At 44.8% G+C, this 14,478-nt stretch overlaps 2 protein-coding genes across 3 annotated transcripts in view; both read right to left on the bottom strand.

Annotated features, from left to right (window-relative positions):
- LOC106654817 (nuclear hormone receptor FTZ-F1) overlaps nucleotides 1–4,234 on the bottom strand; it is a 38,298-nt gene extending 34,064 nt beyond the window's left edge. The window contains exon 1 of one of the 2 annotated variants that reach the window (XM_023460955.1): nucleotides 593–4,234. In XM_023460955.1, the coding sequence (XP_023316723.1) occupies nucleotides 593–1,763 (1,171 nt within the window). In that variant the 5' untranslated portion in view covers nucleotides 1,764–4,234. The remainder of the gene's footprint in view (nucleotides 1–592) is intronic. The other variant, XM_014374850.2, reaches the window with a different exon arrangement.
- A 6,849-nt stretch (nucleotides 4,235–11,083) lies between these two features.
- LOC106654591 (ankyrin-2-like) lies at nucleotides 11,084–13,557 on the bottom strand. Its single transcript, XM_014374515.1, has 3 exons — nucleotides 13,520–13,557; nucleotides 11,566–12,179; nucleotides 11,084–11,499 (listed from the first exon to the last, which is right to left on the bottom strand). The coding sequence occupies exons 1-3, from the start codon at nucleotides 13,555–13,557 to the stop codon at nucleotides 11,084–11,086; spliced, it is 1,068 nt and encodes a 355-aa protein (XP_014230001.1).
- Between the last annotated feature and the right edge of the window lie 921 nt (nucleotides 13,558–14,478).

Raw genomic sequence — 14,478 nt, 5'->3', positions numbered from 1 at the left:
GAGTAAGCTAACTCGATCGACAGCTGAGCCGCTGTGTGCACGCAGTATAAACTGGTCACGAGCAATCGCGTTGCATTATTATTATCATGATTGTTTGCCGCAGCGTTTCCGAGCATGTCACACGACTATACGACTACGACGACTACTATATATAGGCCTCGTGCTCCACAATGCCGAGAGTTCGACTTACGAGCTTTAAAAAAAAAAAAAAGCGTAGCCATTGGACTCGAGCTTGCAAGTATTGATATTTTGCTAAAACTCCTCGCTACTACTCCGCGTGCTATAACCGCGCGTACACACGTATCGCTAGCTGTACTACTGGATTCTGAACTTGAATGTGCTGCGTATGACGCGCGCGAAGCTTTTTTCAGCAGCTTTTATACGTCCGAGCTTTTATGTATGTTTTTAAGAGTATATTCGACACAGGTTCATTCAAGACACGATTTTCAACGTTAAAATAAAGGCTCGACAAGCTTTCAACACTGTTAAATGTCACAGATTCGCGCGGATTCTCGTTTCAACTCTACATACAACGCGCTTACAGAACTAAAATTATAGAAAAAATAATGTCGATAAAGCATTGTGTACTCACCCTCGAGCTTCATGCCGACCTCGAGGCACTTCTGGAAGCGGCAGTAGGGACACCGCTTGCGCTGGGTCTTGTCGATGTGGCAGGTGCGCTCGGCCACGCAGGTGTACACCTTCTTGTTTTGCACGGTGCGCTTGAAGAAGCCCTTGCACGACTCGCACGTGAGCAGGCCGTAATGATAGCCCGACACCTTGTCGCCGCACACGGGGCAGAGCTCCTCGATGCTGTCCTTCGTGTCGCTGAAGTCCGCGGAGGAGCCCGCCGCGACGACGCTCACGCCGAGGCCAGCCGCGGCCGCGCTCACGCTCAGCGAGGGATGGCACAGGCCCGCGGCGAGCACCGACGCGCTGCCGTTGTTATTATTATTGTTGCTGCTACTGTTGTTATTGTTATTGTTCGTCGTGCTATTGGTGGTCGGACTACTGTTATTACTGCTGTTGCTGCTCGTGCCGTGATGCTGCTGGTGCAGCTGCTGTTGACTGGGATTCGTCGAGTGTCCGTTGCTGTTGCTACTGTTATTGTTATTGTTGCTGCTGCTGTTGTTGTTGTTGCCAGCGCCAGTGTGACTGGGCGAGGCCGTCATATAGCTGGTGGAAGCCGAGGATTGGCCGTCGACGAGGCTGCCGAGCGACGTGGCGGCGTTGGAATTTCCGCCGCCACCCCCGGCCGCGTTGCCGCCACCGCCACCGCCGGGACCTGTGGGCGAGTACATAACTGTGTAGACCTTTTTAGAGTTGCACGGCGTCGTGGATTGCTTAAAGTAGTTTTTACAGGTATTACAAGTGAGGACGTGATAGGGATAGGTGCCGGACATTTTGTCGCCGCACATGGGGCAGCGCTCCTCGAGGCTGGTCGACTCGTAAAAGGCCGACTCGAAGCTCGTCATGGGGCTTTGGGCGCTTTGGGCCTGCTGTTGTTGGCCGTTGTGCTGCGAGCCCATCTGAGCGCTACGCGGCTGGCCGAAACTACCGGTGGGACTCTGGGCGCAGTACGACGACGAGCCGTACTGCTGATGGGTCTGGGACTGTTGCTGTTGCTGCTGTTGCTGCTGCTGTTGGGACTGACCGGGCGCGTTGTTGCCCGCGCCGCCCTGAGGACTGTTCTGGGGGCTCATTTGGAACGGAGACATATTGAGGGACATGAGGCCCGAGTGCTGCTCCATCTCTAATAACATAGCAGCCGCCTGCTAGCGGGGTGGCTTCCGAGATACTACTAGTAGCTAGCAGCTAGCTGCGATCGTCGTTGTTGTTGTTGTTTTTGCGGGTCGGCAGCAGCACGCGGCAACGAGCCACGCTTATAGCTGGCAGCATGCGCGTAAACACACACACACAACAGCACTGACACGCTCGGGATTTTGGTCGAACAACACTGACGTATAGAGAGAGAGTTGGAAGAGCGATAGAGAGTGATAGAGAGAGAGTCGAGCTTTTGCACACAGAGACACACTGAGAGAGAGAGAGAGACACAGTCCACTAACAAAATTTTTCTTTTTTTTTACGTCAGAGACTGTATTATATAGTCACGCGCGACAAACGACACACAGAGATATTGAGAAATAGCCTCTCGTGCGAGGTTTATTCTCACTTTTTTTTCGAAACGGCACCCACTTAATTTTTTTTTGATTAATTCAATTTTAGAACAAAAACACACTTTTTTTTTCATCAGAACTTGTAAATCCAGAGGCGCAGGATTCGATCGCACAATAGATACACCGGCGTCCGAAGCATATTCGAAGTTTGATCGATTTTACTCGAGTCGCACCCACTGTGTATTATACTAATTTTTCTGTTTTGCAATTTTTCAACCGTGTCTCGTCGTTTCTCGCTGGGCCTACTACGTGTATATTGTACGTGTCTTGGGTCGATGAATTCTTTCTTTTTCTTTTCTATTACTTCTGTGCACACTCGCGAGGCATCATTATAATCACAAAAACAAACAAGTAAAACACCACTGGTTATACACACGGCTATTACGATATCGTATGATAATACGGAGCTGCTTGCTGCTTGCTCTCTTGGCGGGGCGCGCGCGCGCGCTGTCACTGGTTTTTAGAGTCGGGCTCTAGCACTTTTTTATTATTATTTTTTTTTCTTTCTTTCGAGCTGAGCTACCGACCGACTACACTGCTACTATATCGCGCACGGATCAATGCTTTAAGTAGAGGAGTCGAGGAGAGCTAGCCGAGGTACACACACACACACGAATGTACGTAACTTTATTTTTTTTATTTTTTATTTAATTTTTTTATTTCGTACGCGGGCGAACGCGCGCGCGCACGAATTTTAACCACTACTTTGATACTTTCGATGTTTGTTCGTCGTCGCTTTGCTCGGATTCTCGCGGCTCTGGCTCAAAGCTCGATCATTTTTGCAAATTTTATTGAAATCCGCGCAACATCGAGCGTGTCATACGAATTGAAACGAGGCGCGTAGGAAGAGAATCGGCGCGTCGAACGAGAGAGATAGAGATTCCCGACAGCGATAAAAAGCCCACGCCGCGCGCGTGTCTCGGCGCGTCGAAGCTTCGTATCACACTGACCGAGCGACCGACTATATAATTTGCACTCCTCGGCTCGCTCGCTCTCTGCTGCTCCGCGTGCATGTGTTCGCGCGTACGTGTATGTGTGTCAGTGTGTTGGTTGGTTGGTTGTGTTTCCCGAAGGGCTGTTGGCGGCGCTTCGGGCGAACGCCTCCCTCTCTCGGTCTCTCTGTCTCTCTCCGCTCACTCTCGGCTTCACTTTTCGTGTGCGCGCTCCCCTTCTCCTTTTTCGTCGTCGCGGCTTCTATACACTGTGTTTCTCTCTCTCTCTCTCTCTCACTCGCTCGATTCGCGCGCAGCAGCAGCGGCGGCAACTTCCTTCCGTCCTTATCTGCTCCTCCTTTTCGCTCTCGTTTTTCGCAACTCGAGAGCTTTAACGCTATACACTAGCTACTATAAGCTACGATAGATCGTTATAAGTGTGTCGAATCGTAATAGAAGTACGGGCCCCGCAGTACTAAAAATCGAGAGTCGCTAATGCTTTTTGCCCTCTCGCATAATATATATGGAAAATCGCGTGGAGTAAGAGAACACAAAAAGAGAGAGGGAGCGCAGGAGGGAGGGAAGTCAGCCACGGCGGCGAATCTGCGAGCGAAAAACGACGACGGCGGCACAGGCACATAAGTGAAAGTGATTCGGCAGCCAGCAGCGGTGCATGCCTCGCGTAGAGCCGCACCAGAGCCGATGATGCCGAGAGTACGTTTATATACAGGCCCAGGTGTGCTCGGAGTTGCCGCACGAAGCGGCGAGGAGACGACTCGAATAATATAATATTCGCGAATCATATGCACGACGTGCTGCTGCTAGAAGGGAATATCGCATGCCGCGTTTTTCCAACGAGACAGAGACAGAGAGAGAGAGAGACAAGCTCGAGACTCTGCGAGCGAAAAAGTTGCGAAGGTGTTTTTTTTTTTTGCGGGAGGGGAAACGTATATATGTACACCGAAGCTGAGGAGGGGAAAACGCACACGAGCAGCAGCAGCAGCAGCAGCACGTAATATTACACACGACGCCGTCGCGAAAAACGAAGGAGGGTCGTGTACTGTACGTGCATGCACTCCATATAGCGTGCACAACGTAAATATTACATACACACACGCGCGCGAGCGCGCGCACCTACATAATACATGCATGCACACAGAGATGCAAGCTTGAGTGTGTGTGTGTGTGTGTGTGTCTGTGTACGTGTGTGCAGTCATTCCATAGAGAGATATAACGTAAGAGCGAGAGAGAGAGAGAGAGAGAGAGAGACAAGTTTTTGCACGAGTGGGAGGGAGACTTCGCACACACACACACCAACACACGTATGTATGCAAGAGAAGCCGAGAGAGCCGATCGCGGGCACACACCACTGCTGCTGCTACTGCCGAGGTATAGAGTAGTAGTAGTAGAGTCGAGTCGAGAGAGAGAGAAGGGATGACCTACTTACGGAACCAGGTCTATGTCGGCCGGAGAAATATTGTCCAAAGCGCGACGGCGGCGCGCGCGCACTCTCGCTCTCGATTGTATTTATACTGTGTGTGTATACGTATAGAAACACGATTCATTGTGTCACTGTGTGCGTGTGTGTGTATATCGGACTGCTCGCGAGCTTTGTGTGTACCCTGCTGTTTGTGTGCTTATACTTATAACGCACACACACACGCGGGGCGCGATTACTTAATACGGAGAGCGCGAAACGTACATAATGCGATACACGCACACATATGCTTTAATATACGTTGATATATGTATTCGTGCGCGATACAAACTCGATATCCGCGTGTGTGCACCTTAGATACGAAATAGGTAATATCGAGCCTAGATTCATTTTATCTAAATATTCATCTATTTGTGTACACACACGCCTCTTTTTTTTTCTTTCTTTTAATTTTTTTATCAAATCTTCTATATAAAGAGTTTGACACTTGCTGCGGGCTACCGTCTTTACTCAGGCACACAATTGTATACGCGTAATTATATGCGTACCTATTATTATTACGTACCGCATAGACTGTATGTCGACGCCGTTATTGCCCTGCCTACACATAACACGCGTGTGCTCGGTACTCGGGTATATATATACGTACGTGTCTCTAATTGCTTTATAAAGTCGATCGCGCGAATTGCGAGAATGCCTAAGGGCAGCAGAGGCTATCTGTCGTCTACGTCATTTTTACCGGCCTATATTTCTCGCATATGGAGCAGCACACCGGCATATACGACCAGCGCGCGCCTTTTGTCCCAAACGCTTACGCGATTAAGTTATTAATTCCTTATATACCGCTCGCATGGCTCTGTGTGTATATAATAGTTGTATAGTCTGCAGAACGTCTGATGTGCGTGATGTACGTATGTTATGTGGGACTCGGTATATATACATATGGACCCTTCGGCTACGTGAGCTAATTCGTGGTACAGCCAGAACTACGGCGATGGGGCTATTGTGTAGCGCGACCAAGTATAAGACCCGGTACACAAAAACAAAGACCAATAGCAGAAGCTCAAAACTGTCCATACACGCGCCTAGATTTTTAATATCATAAATGTTTATCTGTACATGACGCGTTGAGCCAAGTCGCGAGCTTGCACGCGACCAACTGTACTAACTCCGATGGTGGTGTTGGGGATCGTCGAGGTATAGTCGTATAGCGGCACGAGCAACACGTTGCACTTTTACAACAATCAATTCGAAATTTAACTGTAATATCGAATTTCGCAATTGCCGTATACAATACATATACACATACGTATTCGGCGCTTTTGTGAAACTACACTCCGCGTGACACATCATGCATACGAACAAAAGACTTTTGGCGTAACATGTATTACGTGGTATATACATATACACGACATGTATATATATAACGATACGATACGATGAATGTGTATGTATGTACGTATGTGCGAGAGCTGTGTGTCAGTGTGTCAGTATGTGCGCGCGCGCGGCAATATTATATATTGGCCGACTGGCCGATATTTGCCTTTGCGGTTTATTTTGGAGTTCTCTCTCTCTCTATACACAGGCGAACCTCATCTATTTTCGAGTGAACGATAATAGCCCGACGACAACGTCTAACGCTATATCTATCGCTAGCGAGCGAGCAAAGCCTTATATCTATATTACGTGTGTGTGTGTGTGTATGATCGTGCGAGCCGAGAGCAAATTCGCAAAGGCCGTGTGTGTGTGTGTGTGTGTGTGTCCAACGAGCGCCGAGTGTGGTATTTTTAAAGAAAAAAATTCAGCCACTTACGCAAATAAACAAAAAAAAATGTGTGTGTATAAATATAAAACGCGGCTCTGTACGCACACGCGTCGTACTCTTGCGCCCCGCGGCCGAGAGAGATAGAGATAGATACAGTATAGAGCGATTTTTATATAGGTACATATTCGAATGAATGCCGCCCTGTCATAAGCGCGAGTAATACGCTACTATGACTTTTATACGATCTTTTGAAATTTCGTTTCGACAAAAAGTTTCGCGGGTATAATAGCGCGATTTGTTAATTCCGGCCGTTTATGCGTACAATACAATATCAAACGAGTATATTTAATATTTCACGGACGAGGTGATAAAAAAGTAAAAAAAAGCGTCACTCGATCATAATAGTCACTCTCTTGGCGAGCGAGCGTACGTATACGTACGAACGAACGAACGAGGCGTACGTTACATTAATGTTGTATAAGGAGCCCCGAGAGCGCTGATATCCATTATTAATTTTTATCTGACCTAATTTTTCGCTTTTGCTTTATTTATGCTTTTATTGGTAATTGTTGGCTTCGAGTGTCGTTCCCCGCGCGCGCGCGCGCGAACGTACTTCGCCATGCGTGTAGTAAGAAATTTTCCGGTTTGTTAAACGGGCGCTGTGCAGGCTGCTTATCGTCGTGTTAATGTATACATTACATCGAATATGTGTGCGCGCCTTGGACTGCATTATTACAAACAAATAATTCGACGACGACGATGCGGCTCGAAACGAAAAAGAAAAATCGTCCGAAGCGCACGAGTTACTTTTTAAAGCGATTATGTACGAAGTATATTAACCGATCGATAAACTCATTTTACATGTATGCGCGCGAAACGTGTCTATATAGGCGAGAATTTCCATCGATCGATTTTTACCGATAAATTATTGAAAAAATGTGCCGCTCGTTGTAAAAAGCTCCAACGCTTGCGAAGGATCAGCCGCGCGCGCGCGCGGATCATAAATTAGTAAAATTTACGGATTACGTTAAAACGAGATAGCTTATCGCGAGTTTAATATTTGACAGACAGCTGGTGGTTAACGTCGATGAAATTTTTTGCGCCACGATGAGCAAATTTTTTTTCTTTTACAATACATTCGAAAGTTTTGAACGATAATGCGGTCCATCTCGACAAGCACGTGAGCTTTTTTCGCGTTCGTAATTTCTCCTGATTATTATTTAACTGCAAGGACTCGGGTGCTGTTACATAGAGTCGCACGTGACTCGATCTCGAGAAACACACATTCTAAACCCATGGTAGAAAGTGCGAGTCAAAAATTCGCAACTCGATCGATCCGATCGCGATAAAAGTTCACGCCGCGATTTTGTATTATCATAATAGATAGATAAGTGCGCGCATTTTTCGCGCCTATACGTCATCTCTATACAACATAAAAAAAAAAAATCGAAGAATTCAGGCTTTTAAAAATGGAGTTCGCGGAAGGTGATACGCTTTTTCGGTACGCGCGCTATCTTCTATACGATGATATAATAATACGTCATTCGAAAGCCAGTAGTGGAATAATCGAACGAATCGCGCGCGGATCTCGGCAAGTTTCTTGCACCCACGTATTTTTTGGCGTGCGTCAAACGAGCGACGACGCGCGCTCTATAGCCATGGCCTTTGATTAATGCCCTTGCGTCTGGCTACACGGGTTAATATTAACGAAAAAAATCGAGTCTATCCGTCATTTGCACGAGTATATAATAATAGGAAAAACTGATCGAGCTGTCGGAACGTGCGGTCGAGATATTATAACTCTCGTTTTCACGGTGGAGATAGATAGCAAAAAAAAAAAAAAAAAAATACGCAGCACTCTGGTCGTGGACGAGCTTTTTGCGAGAGTATTGACCTCTTTTTTGTCGTCAGCTGTATAGTATATATAGACGTAAGTTTGTTCACCCCGAAAGAGGATGTGTTGTGCTCGCGCGGGCGATAATCAATATTTTCCGAATATCAACCCCGATTAAAATAAATCGCCGGCCACTGCCGCACGCGCGCTATACCGACACAAACTGAACTCAATTATGTATATGGATTGAAACACTCTCTCGTGCGGGTAAATGATTCGTAATTACGAGTGACGCTTTTGAAAAACACACATAAAAAATGGGTCTCTCTACCCTTTTCGATCTCGTGACCGTAACGTCGAGAGCCGAATCCGCCGACGATTGATCATCGTCCAATTTCAAAAAAAATGTTTTTCAGTCTCGTGGTCGTCATCCCTCGATCACGTGTAAAAAGCTTCTCTGCTCGTTGTGAAATCGAGCCGCGAACGGACAAAATTGCAGCGAATTTATTTTCCTCTCAATAATATGGATCTATATGATGTCTCGCGCTACTATATAGCTCACGTCCGTCTGGGCGAGATATTATGCGAGCTCTCTTCCGTAACTACAGTGGGCGCGCACATCGTTTAATTTCGCTTGCGATACGCTAAATTTATAATATCAATTTCGGTAAAGAATTAAAACTAAACATAGCCGCGCGCTCGCGGCCAACGAGCACTGGCCTGACTGCCTGCCGAGAGATCAATTGCGAAGTGTGTCAATTCGCCTATACGCACACACACACACCTAGTATAATATACGAAATGAATAATACAGGATTACACGAAATAAATCTTGTTGCGAGCGCGCTACACGCGGAGGAGAATTAAATTTCATCTAGATTATAAAAATAAAGTATAATTATTATGCGTACGAGTTACAAAATTTATGTGCCAAGTTATATGTGTTATGTGTTATGTGCTGTGTGGTGCGCGAGAGGAGAAAGATAAAATTCGCTTGTGTGCGCGCGCGCGTGATCGAGTTATTTTTAAGCGTGATCGGTGGGCACAAGCAGTCTCTCTCGGTCAGCAGCAGCAGCAGCAGCAAGAGGACGAGATGAAGAAGTACCTGTTAGGCAAACGCGTCGAATAATCTTTGCCATATTCTTCTGCCTCATACGTATAATACGTGTTATATATATTACGTAAGCTTTGGTACACTCGTGAGCTCGCTTCGAGATCCGAGTCCGAGTCCGAGTAGGAGGGATAGACACCGGATTACCATAATCCGAAACGTTCGCTGCTGCTGCTGTTGGAACGAAAAGAGAGAGAGAGAGACGGAGAAAAAGTCGAGTAAATCGACGCGCGTCGAAGCGAGCTGGGCGCGCAGCGCAAAATATCCGATACACGCGCGCGAGGAAGCCCGCGCCGTATACAACAACAACGAAAAAAAGGTGCAAACGAAAGAGAAAGGACTCGCGGACCTGACTCGTATATATATATATACCACTACTGCTGCTACTACCACACCGATCGCCCCTTCTGCCTTTATGTGTATGTATCTTGGGTGCTCGCTTGGTGCGAGCCTCTGCTTTCGCGAACAAAGAAAAAATTCGCTCGGCAGCTCCGAAAACAAAGACGATTATCTCTCTCTCTCTCTTTCCACGAGCTTTCGATTCTCGTAAAAGAGCTTTTCACTTTTTTTTTCATGCTGCTGCTGCTGCTGCTGCTGCTGACGAGCAACGAGCTCTGCGGAAAAAATGTATCCAGCGAGTTGTAGCTTTTATAGCATATATATTCGCGTTTATAAGCCTGGCTTTTATACACACATACACAAGCTGCGCAATTATAAGTACATGTACCAATGCGTGAACGCATGGTGAGTGTCGCAATAACCCATGCGCGTGTGTGTAACACATAACTCGTTGCACTGCTCGCTACAGGCAAAGACGCCCAGAAATCAGATTTTTTCGACGTAGCGAATTTTATCGCACTTAAACGCAGAAAGAAACACGCCTGATTTTTTTCAGAATTTTTTGGAACGATTTTTGGATTTTTGAAAAAATGGTGTTATCCAGAAATCCAAAAATCGCTCCAAAAGTTCTGAAAAAATTCAGTCATGTTCTTCGATCAATTCTAAACACTTTTTATTCTTTAACTTTTTCTTGAAAAGTTGATGGTTATCGAGTTAAAAATTGTCGAAATCATTTTATGACATACAGGTCTTCGAGAGCCGAATTTATGATCGCCATTTTGAATTTTGTCATTATAACTATTTTACAATAAAGTATACATGCCATTGACCAAATTTATATGCGTCAGATCCACGAGCGAACCTTCTTTCCGTGTTGAAATTTGAGTTGAACGAGATTTTTTTCTCGAAATTTCATGTTTTTTTTTACAAAATTGTTTATAACTTTTTATCGAATAATTTTTTTTAAATTCTGACACCGGATTCGAAAAGTACATTAAATTTTACGTAAGAAATTATGTCTGAAAAATTTTTCAAACAATTTTTAATCGGTGTAATTCATCGCTATAAATGTTGTCCAAAAATGGTCACTTCGGGCGTTAAAGGGTTAAGGGCTTGAAAAAATCTTTTTTCCATTTTTTCAACTTTTACAATATTTTTTTTTATACATTTTGTTACATTTCTTTTTACATTTTTTTTTTATACATTTTGTTTCGTTTGTTTTTACACTATTTTCATATTTTTTATAACTTGGGCCGTTAGCTGCTAAACAAATATTATATAAATCTTTGTTCCTCAGATGTTGTATCATCATTTCACAACACTCGATTGGCAACCGATAAGGTATCAGCTCCCAGAAAGGATTCAATGCGCAACCGCAGAAAAATCCTCTCGATAGCTTCTCGCAAAGATGAAGGGCACAAGCCTTTTTGTGCTTTACAGGCAGAGAAAGATAACGATCCGAGCCCGCGAACTCCATGTAGTCGGTGCTAGTGACTAGTTTCGCCGCTGTTTTGGGTCGCCATCCAATTTCCATATTTTGCGAACGAATCCATAATCGTCAAAATGTCCGTTATGTTCAGTTCGTGTCCTGCTTCCTCTAGGAGTTGAACGACGCACATGGTCCTCGACGCTAGTGTCAATTTGAAAACGTCCGAGTGACTAAAATCTTTCGGATCCAGTGTCGAAGAGGGAAAAACGAAAGTAGACAGATCATCAGCGCCATGATTCAAGAGCTGATCGACCGCTTTCGGCAAGAGATTCGCCACGGCCAGTTGCAGCGGTGTCCGGCCCTTCTTGTCTCGGACGTCGACCCGTATGGTTTGATGCCTTTTGTTGCCGAACTTGAAGAGTATCTCTGCTAATCCATTATCTTGATGTTTCTGGCAAATAATATGCAGCTCTCCTTTCGCATTGGTCAGATTCGGATTGGCTCCTTTTCTCAGCAACAACTTGACCTATTTCCCTTCGCTGTAGCGCAGAGCCCAGTGCAATGGCGTCATTCCGAATTTGTCCTGGGCGTTGACCTGTGCCTGACGACGATTTTGGGTAATCCTGAAGAATTCTTCCGACATGGTATTGTCGTAGTAACACTGACAAATAACATGCAATGGAGTCGACCCTTCGTTATTGGCTACATTAGGATCGGCTCTTCTTGACAACAAACACTGGGCTGCCTTCGTATTGTTGCAGTGCAATGCGTAATGTAGAGGAGTATTACCCAACTTGTCCCGCAAATTGAGCTGCACCCCCTGACCTGTTTCGGCGATGATACCGAAGAATAGTCCGACCCCGTCGTCCTTCTCGTTATTATGAAAATTTAGTTCCTGGCAAATCAGATGCAGAGCTGACAAGCCCTTCGAATCGACAGCGTTTGGATCAGCGCCGTTACGCAGCAACAATTCGAGCGAATATTTACGTCCAAATTTCAGTGCCAAATGTAACGGTGAATCAGTCGATGGTTGCTCGAGACAATTGGGATCCTGTCCGAGCTCAATAAATTTTTGGACAACGTCGTCAAAGCCGTACCGGCAGGCCAAGTGAAAGTGCGACGTACCCCGCTCGTCGACGTAATTCAAGTCATATCTATTGTATATTTGAAAAAGTTCATATACGACGGCGTTCAAACGAATCCCGTCGTGTCTAGCTGAGATGTGAATTGGTGTAGTGCGACGCAACGATGGCTTTCCGGTTTCGTCAACTTTGGGCTCGTCCTTGTAGCCGGCGCGAAACACGAATCCAATGATTCGTTATCCTTCATGACCATGTAAATCTTCGCACACGTGGTCGATTGAACCCCTGAGAAGACGTTCAATTTCTTCAGAACCTCGTAAAATGCATTTTTACTTTTCAAAATGTCAGTGTAAAATCGTTCACATTATCGAAAAATTCATGTACAGTGGTCTACCGCACAGCGCCCGTTGTGAGGCAAACACGGCCGATGGTTAACTAATTTTTCGATATTGTGAACGATTTTACATAGAAACACATTCAAAATTTTTAATGTGTCAATGGCTAGCCACGGGCGCTATGCGGTGGACCGCTGTACATGAAATTTTCGATATTGTGAACGATTTTACAATGACATTTTGAAAAGTAAAAGTGCATTTCTACATAAAATTTTACGTAAAATTTTCACCCTGATGTCAGGGATTGAGATAAAAAAAATTTTTTCGCTCTTTAACATAATTATTAATGGGAAAACACGATTTATAATGCTTAAAATTTTTATCTTTTCGATACATATGCTACAAATATGAAAATGAACATAGAAGTCTCAAAGATCAGTCTTCAAGAGTCTCGTGACGCTACAATGTATAATTAACGATCGCCTACTGCAAGCTCGTAGCACGATGCAAAGCAATGCGTGTGCGGGCCTTTTTTGATGTAAAAAAATTATAGAATAACAAAAATTACGGACGATAACAGAGCCGTGCCTCGCAGTACACGTCTCTCGTAAATAATTCGCGCTAAATGATACACTTGGCCTGCATGTGTGCGCATGCATAGCAGCTTTAACACACATACGCGCACACATTCGTGCTGTATAGGTGCTAACAGAGGCGTGCGAGTATTACCTATACACACACACATACACACACACTCGTATTATAGGCATATGCGCGCATGTTACGTACACGTTCGTAAGCAGCGAGCGGCGAGCCTATATACGGAGTGGCCGCCGCGTGTGTATGAGTAGATGTATGTAAGAGCGATTTGTGCAGCGCGAGTAAGCGAGTGACTCGCGAAACTGCGCGAGCGACTCGATCGCGCCTCTGTGTGTGTGTGTGTGTGTGTGTGTGTGTGTATGTAAGCGTACGCCTGAAAGCGAGCGCGCGGCGAGTGAGCGGCTGCGCCAGCAGCAGCAGCAGCAGCAGCAGCAGCGGCAGCGTTTCGAACAGGGGTAGGGAGTCCCACTGACCTACTTTAGACTTAACTGCTGCTGCTCGATGCTCGAGAGCATGACGCACACCAGCACCTCTGCGAGCGTATAGCAGCCGAGGCACGCTGAGCAGCAGTACCGACGGTACTGTGTTTTGTATATGAGGCGTTTCATCCCAAGTGTCCCAACACGGCGACTGCATGGCACTTTTAGGCGAAATTTCTATCTCGCTTGAGAGACCCCTTATCGCACTTTGAAAAAATTAGAGATACATGATTTCGATTGGAATGTTCCTCAGCTTTTCGATGGTGGAAAAATAAAAATTTCGATTACGCTGAATAGTTGTCAGAATATTATCGATTTCATTCATATCATAGCTATGAAATTAAACAATAGTGGCTTGAGATAAAATAATAAGCTTTTTGTTAATTTGAAATGTATTAAATGAGATTTAGATCCATGCGATGAACAGTTTTCATTTTTCAACAAAAAGTTAACTTTTTGTCGTACAGGTAATTAATGAGATTTTTTGGTTCAAAGTTGAAAACGAGAATTTTGAAGCTATTATAATGAAATTATATTATATATTCCAACTAACTATTTTAAACAAGCTAGAAAGATTTTAGATTAATACGATGAATAGTTTTGATTTTTCAACTTTCCATTTCTTTTCGTAGAGTTAATTAATGAAATTTTTCTTGTTCAAAGTGCCAATCCATCTCGATGAAAAAAATTTCTTTTCTTAAATTATTTATTTTGGAAGAGTACATTGAAAAGTGAAATTTTTGAAAGTTTCAGGCCTCTAGGTCCAACCCTATTAAATTTTCAGGGTCTTAAGGGCTAACAGGGGGCTTAATTATTTATCATTTTTCAATTACAGTACTAGGCTATAAAAGTGAAAAAAAAAGGTTTTTTTTCAATAACACAAATGATAACCCTTTTCAATAGCCTATTTGAAAGTATTTTGTCAAGTTAGATACTTAGAAACAATTGAGTACAATA

This window comes from Trichogramma pretiosum, unplaced genomic scaffold, assembly GCF_000599845.2.
Source record: "Trichogramma pretiosum strain Unisexual culture from Peru unplaced genomic scaffold, Tpre_2.0 scaffold56, whole genome shotgun sequence".
Taxonomy (NCBI): Eukaryota; Metazoa; Arthropoda; class Insecta; order Hymenoptera; family Trichogrammatidae; genus Trichogramma; species Trichogramma pretiosum.
The sequence above is the reverse complement of the archived record's forward strand: the minus strand, read 5'-3'. Positions and strand labels throughout refer to the sequence as shown.

Bases quoted from the DNA above. Each gene is read 5' to 3' on its own strand.
- LOC106654591 (XM_014374515.1), bottom strand. From the start codon at position 13,557: ATGCTCTCGAGCATCGAGCAGCAGCAGTTAAGTCTAAA. The intron at 12,180-13,519 runs GTAGGTCAGTGG...AATATACAATAG, and splicing joins CAGCAGCAGTTAAGTCTAAA to ATATGACTTGAATTACGTCG. The intron at 11,500-11,565 runs GCGAAGGGAAAT...CCAATGCGAAAG, and splicing joins GCACTGGGCTCTGCGCTACA to GAGAGCTGCATATTATTTGC.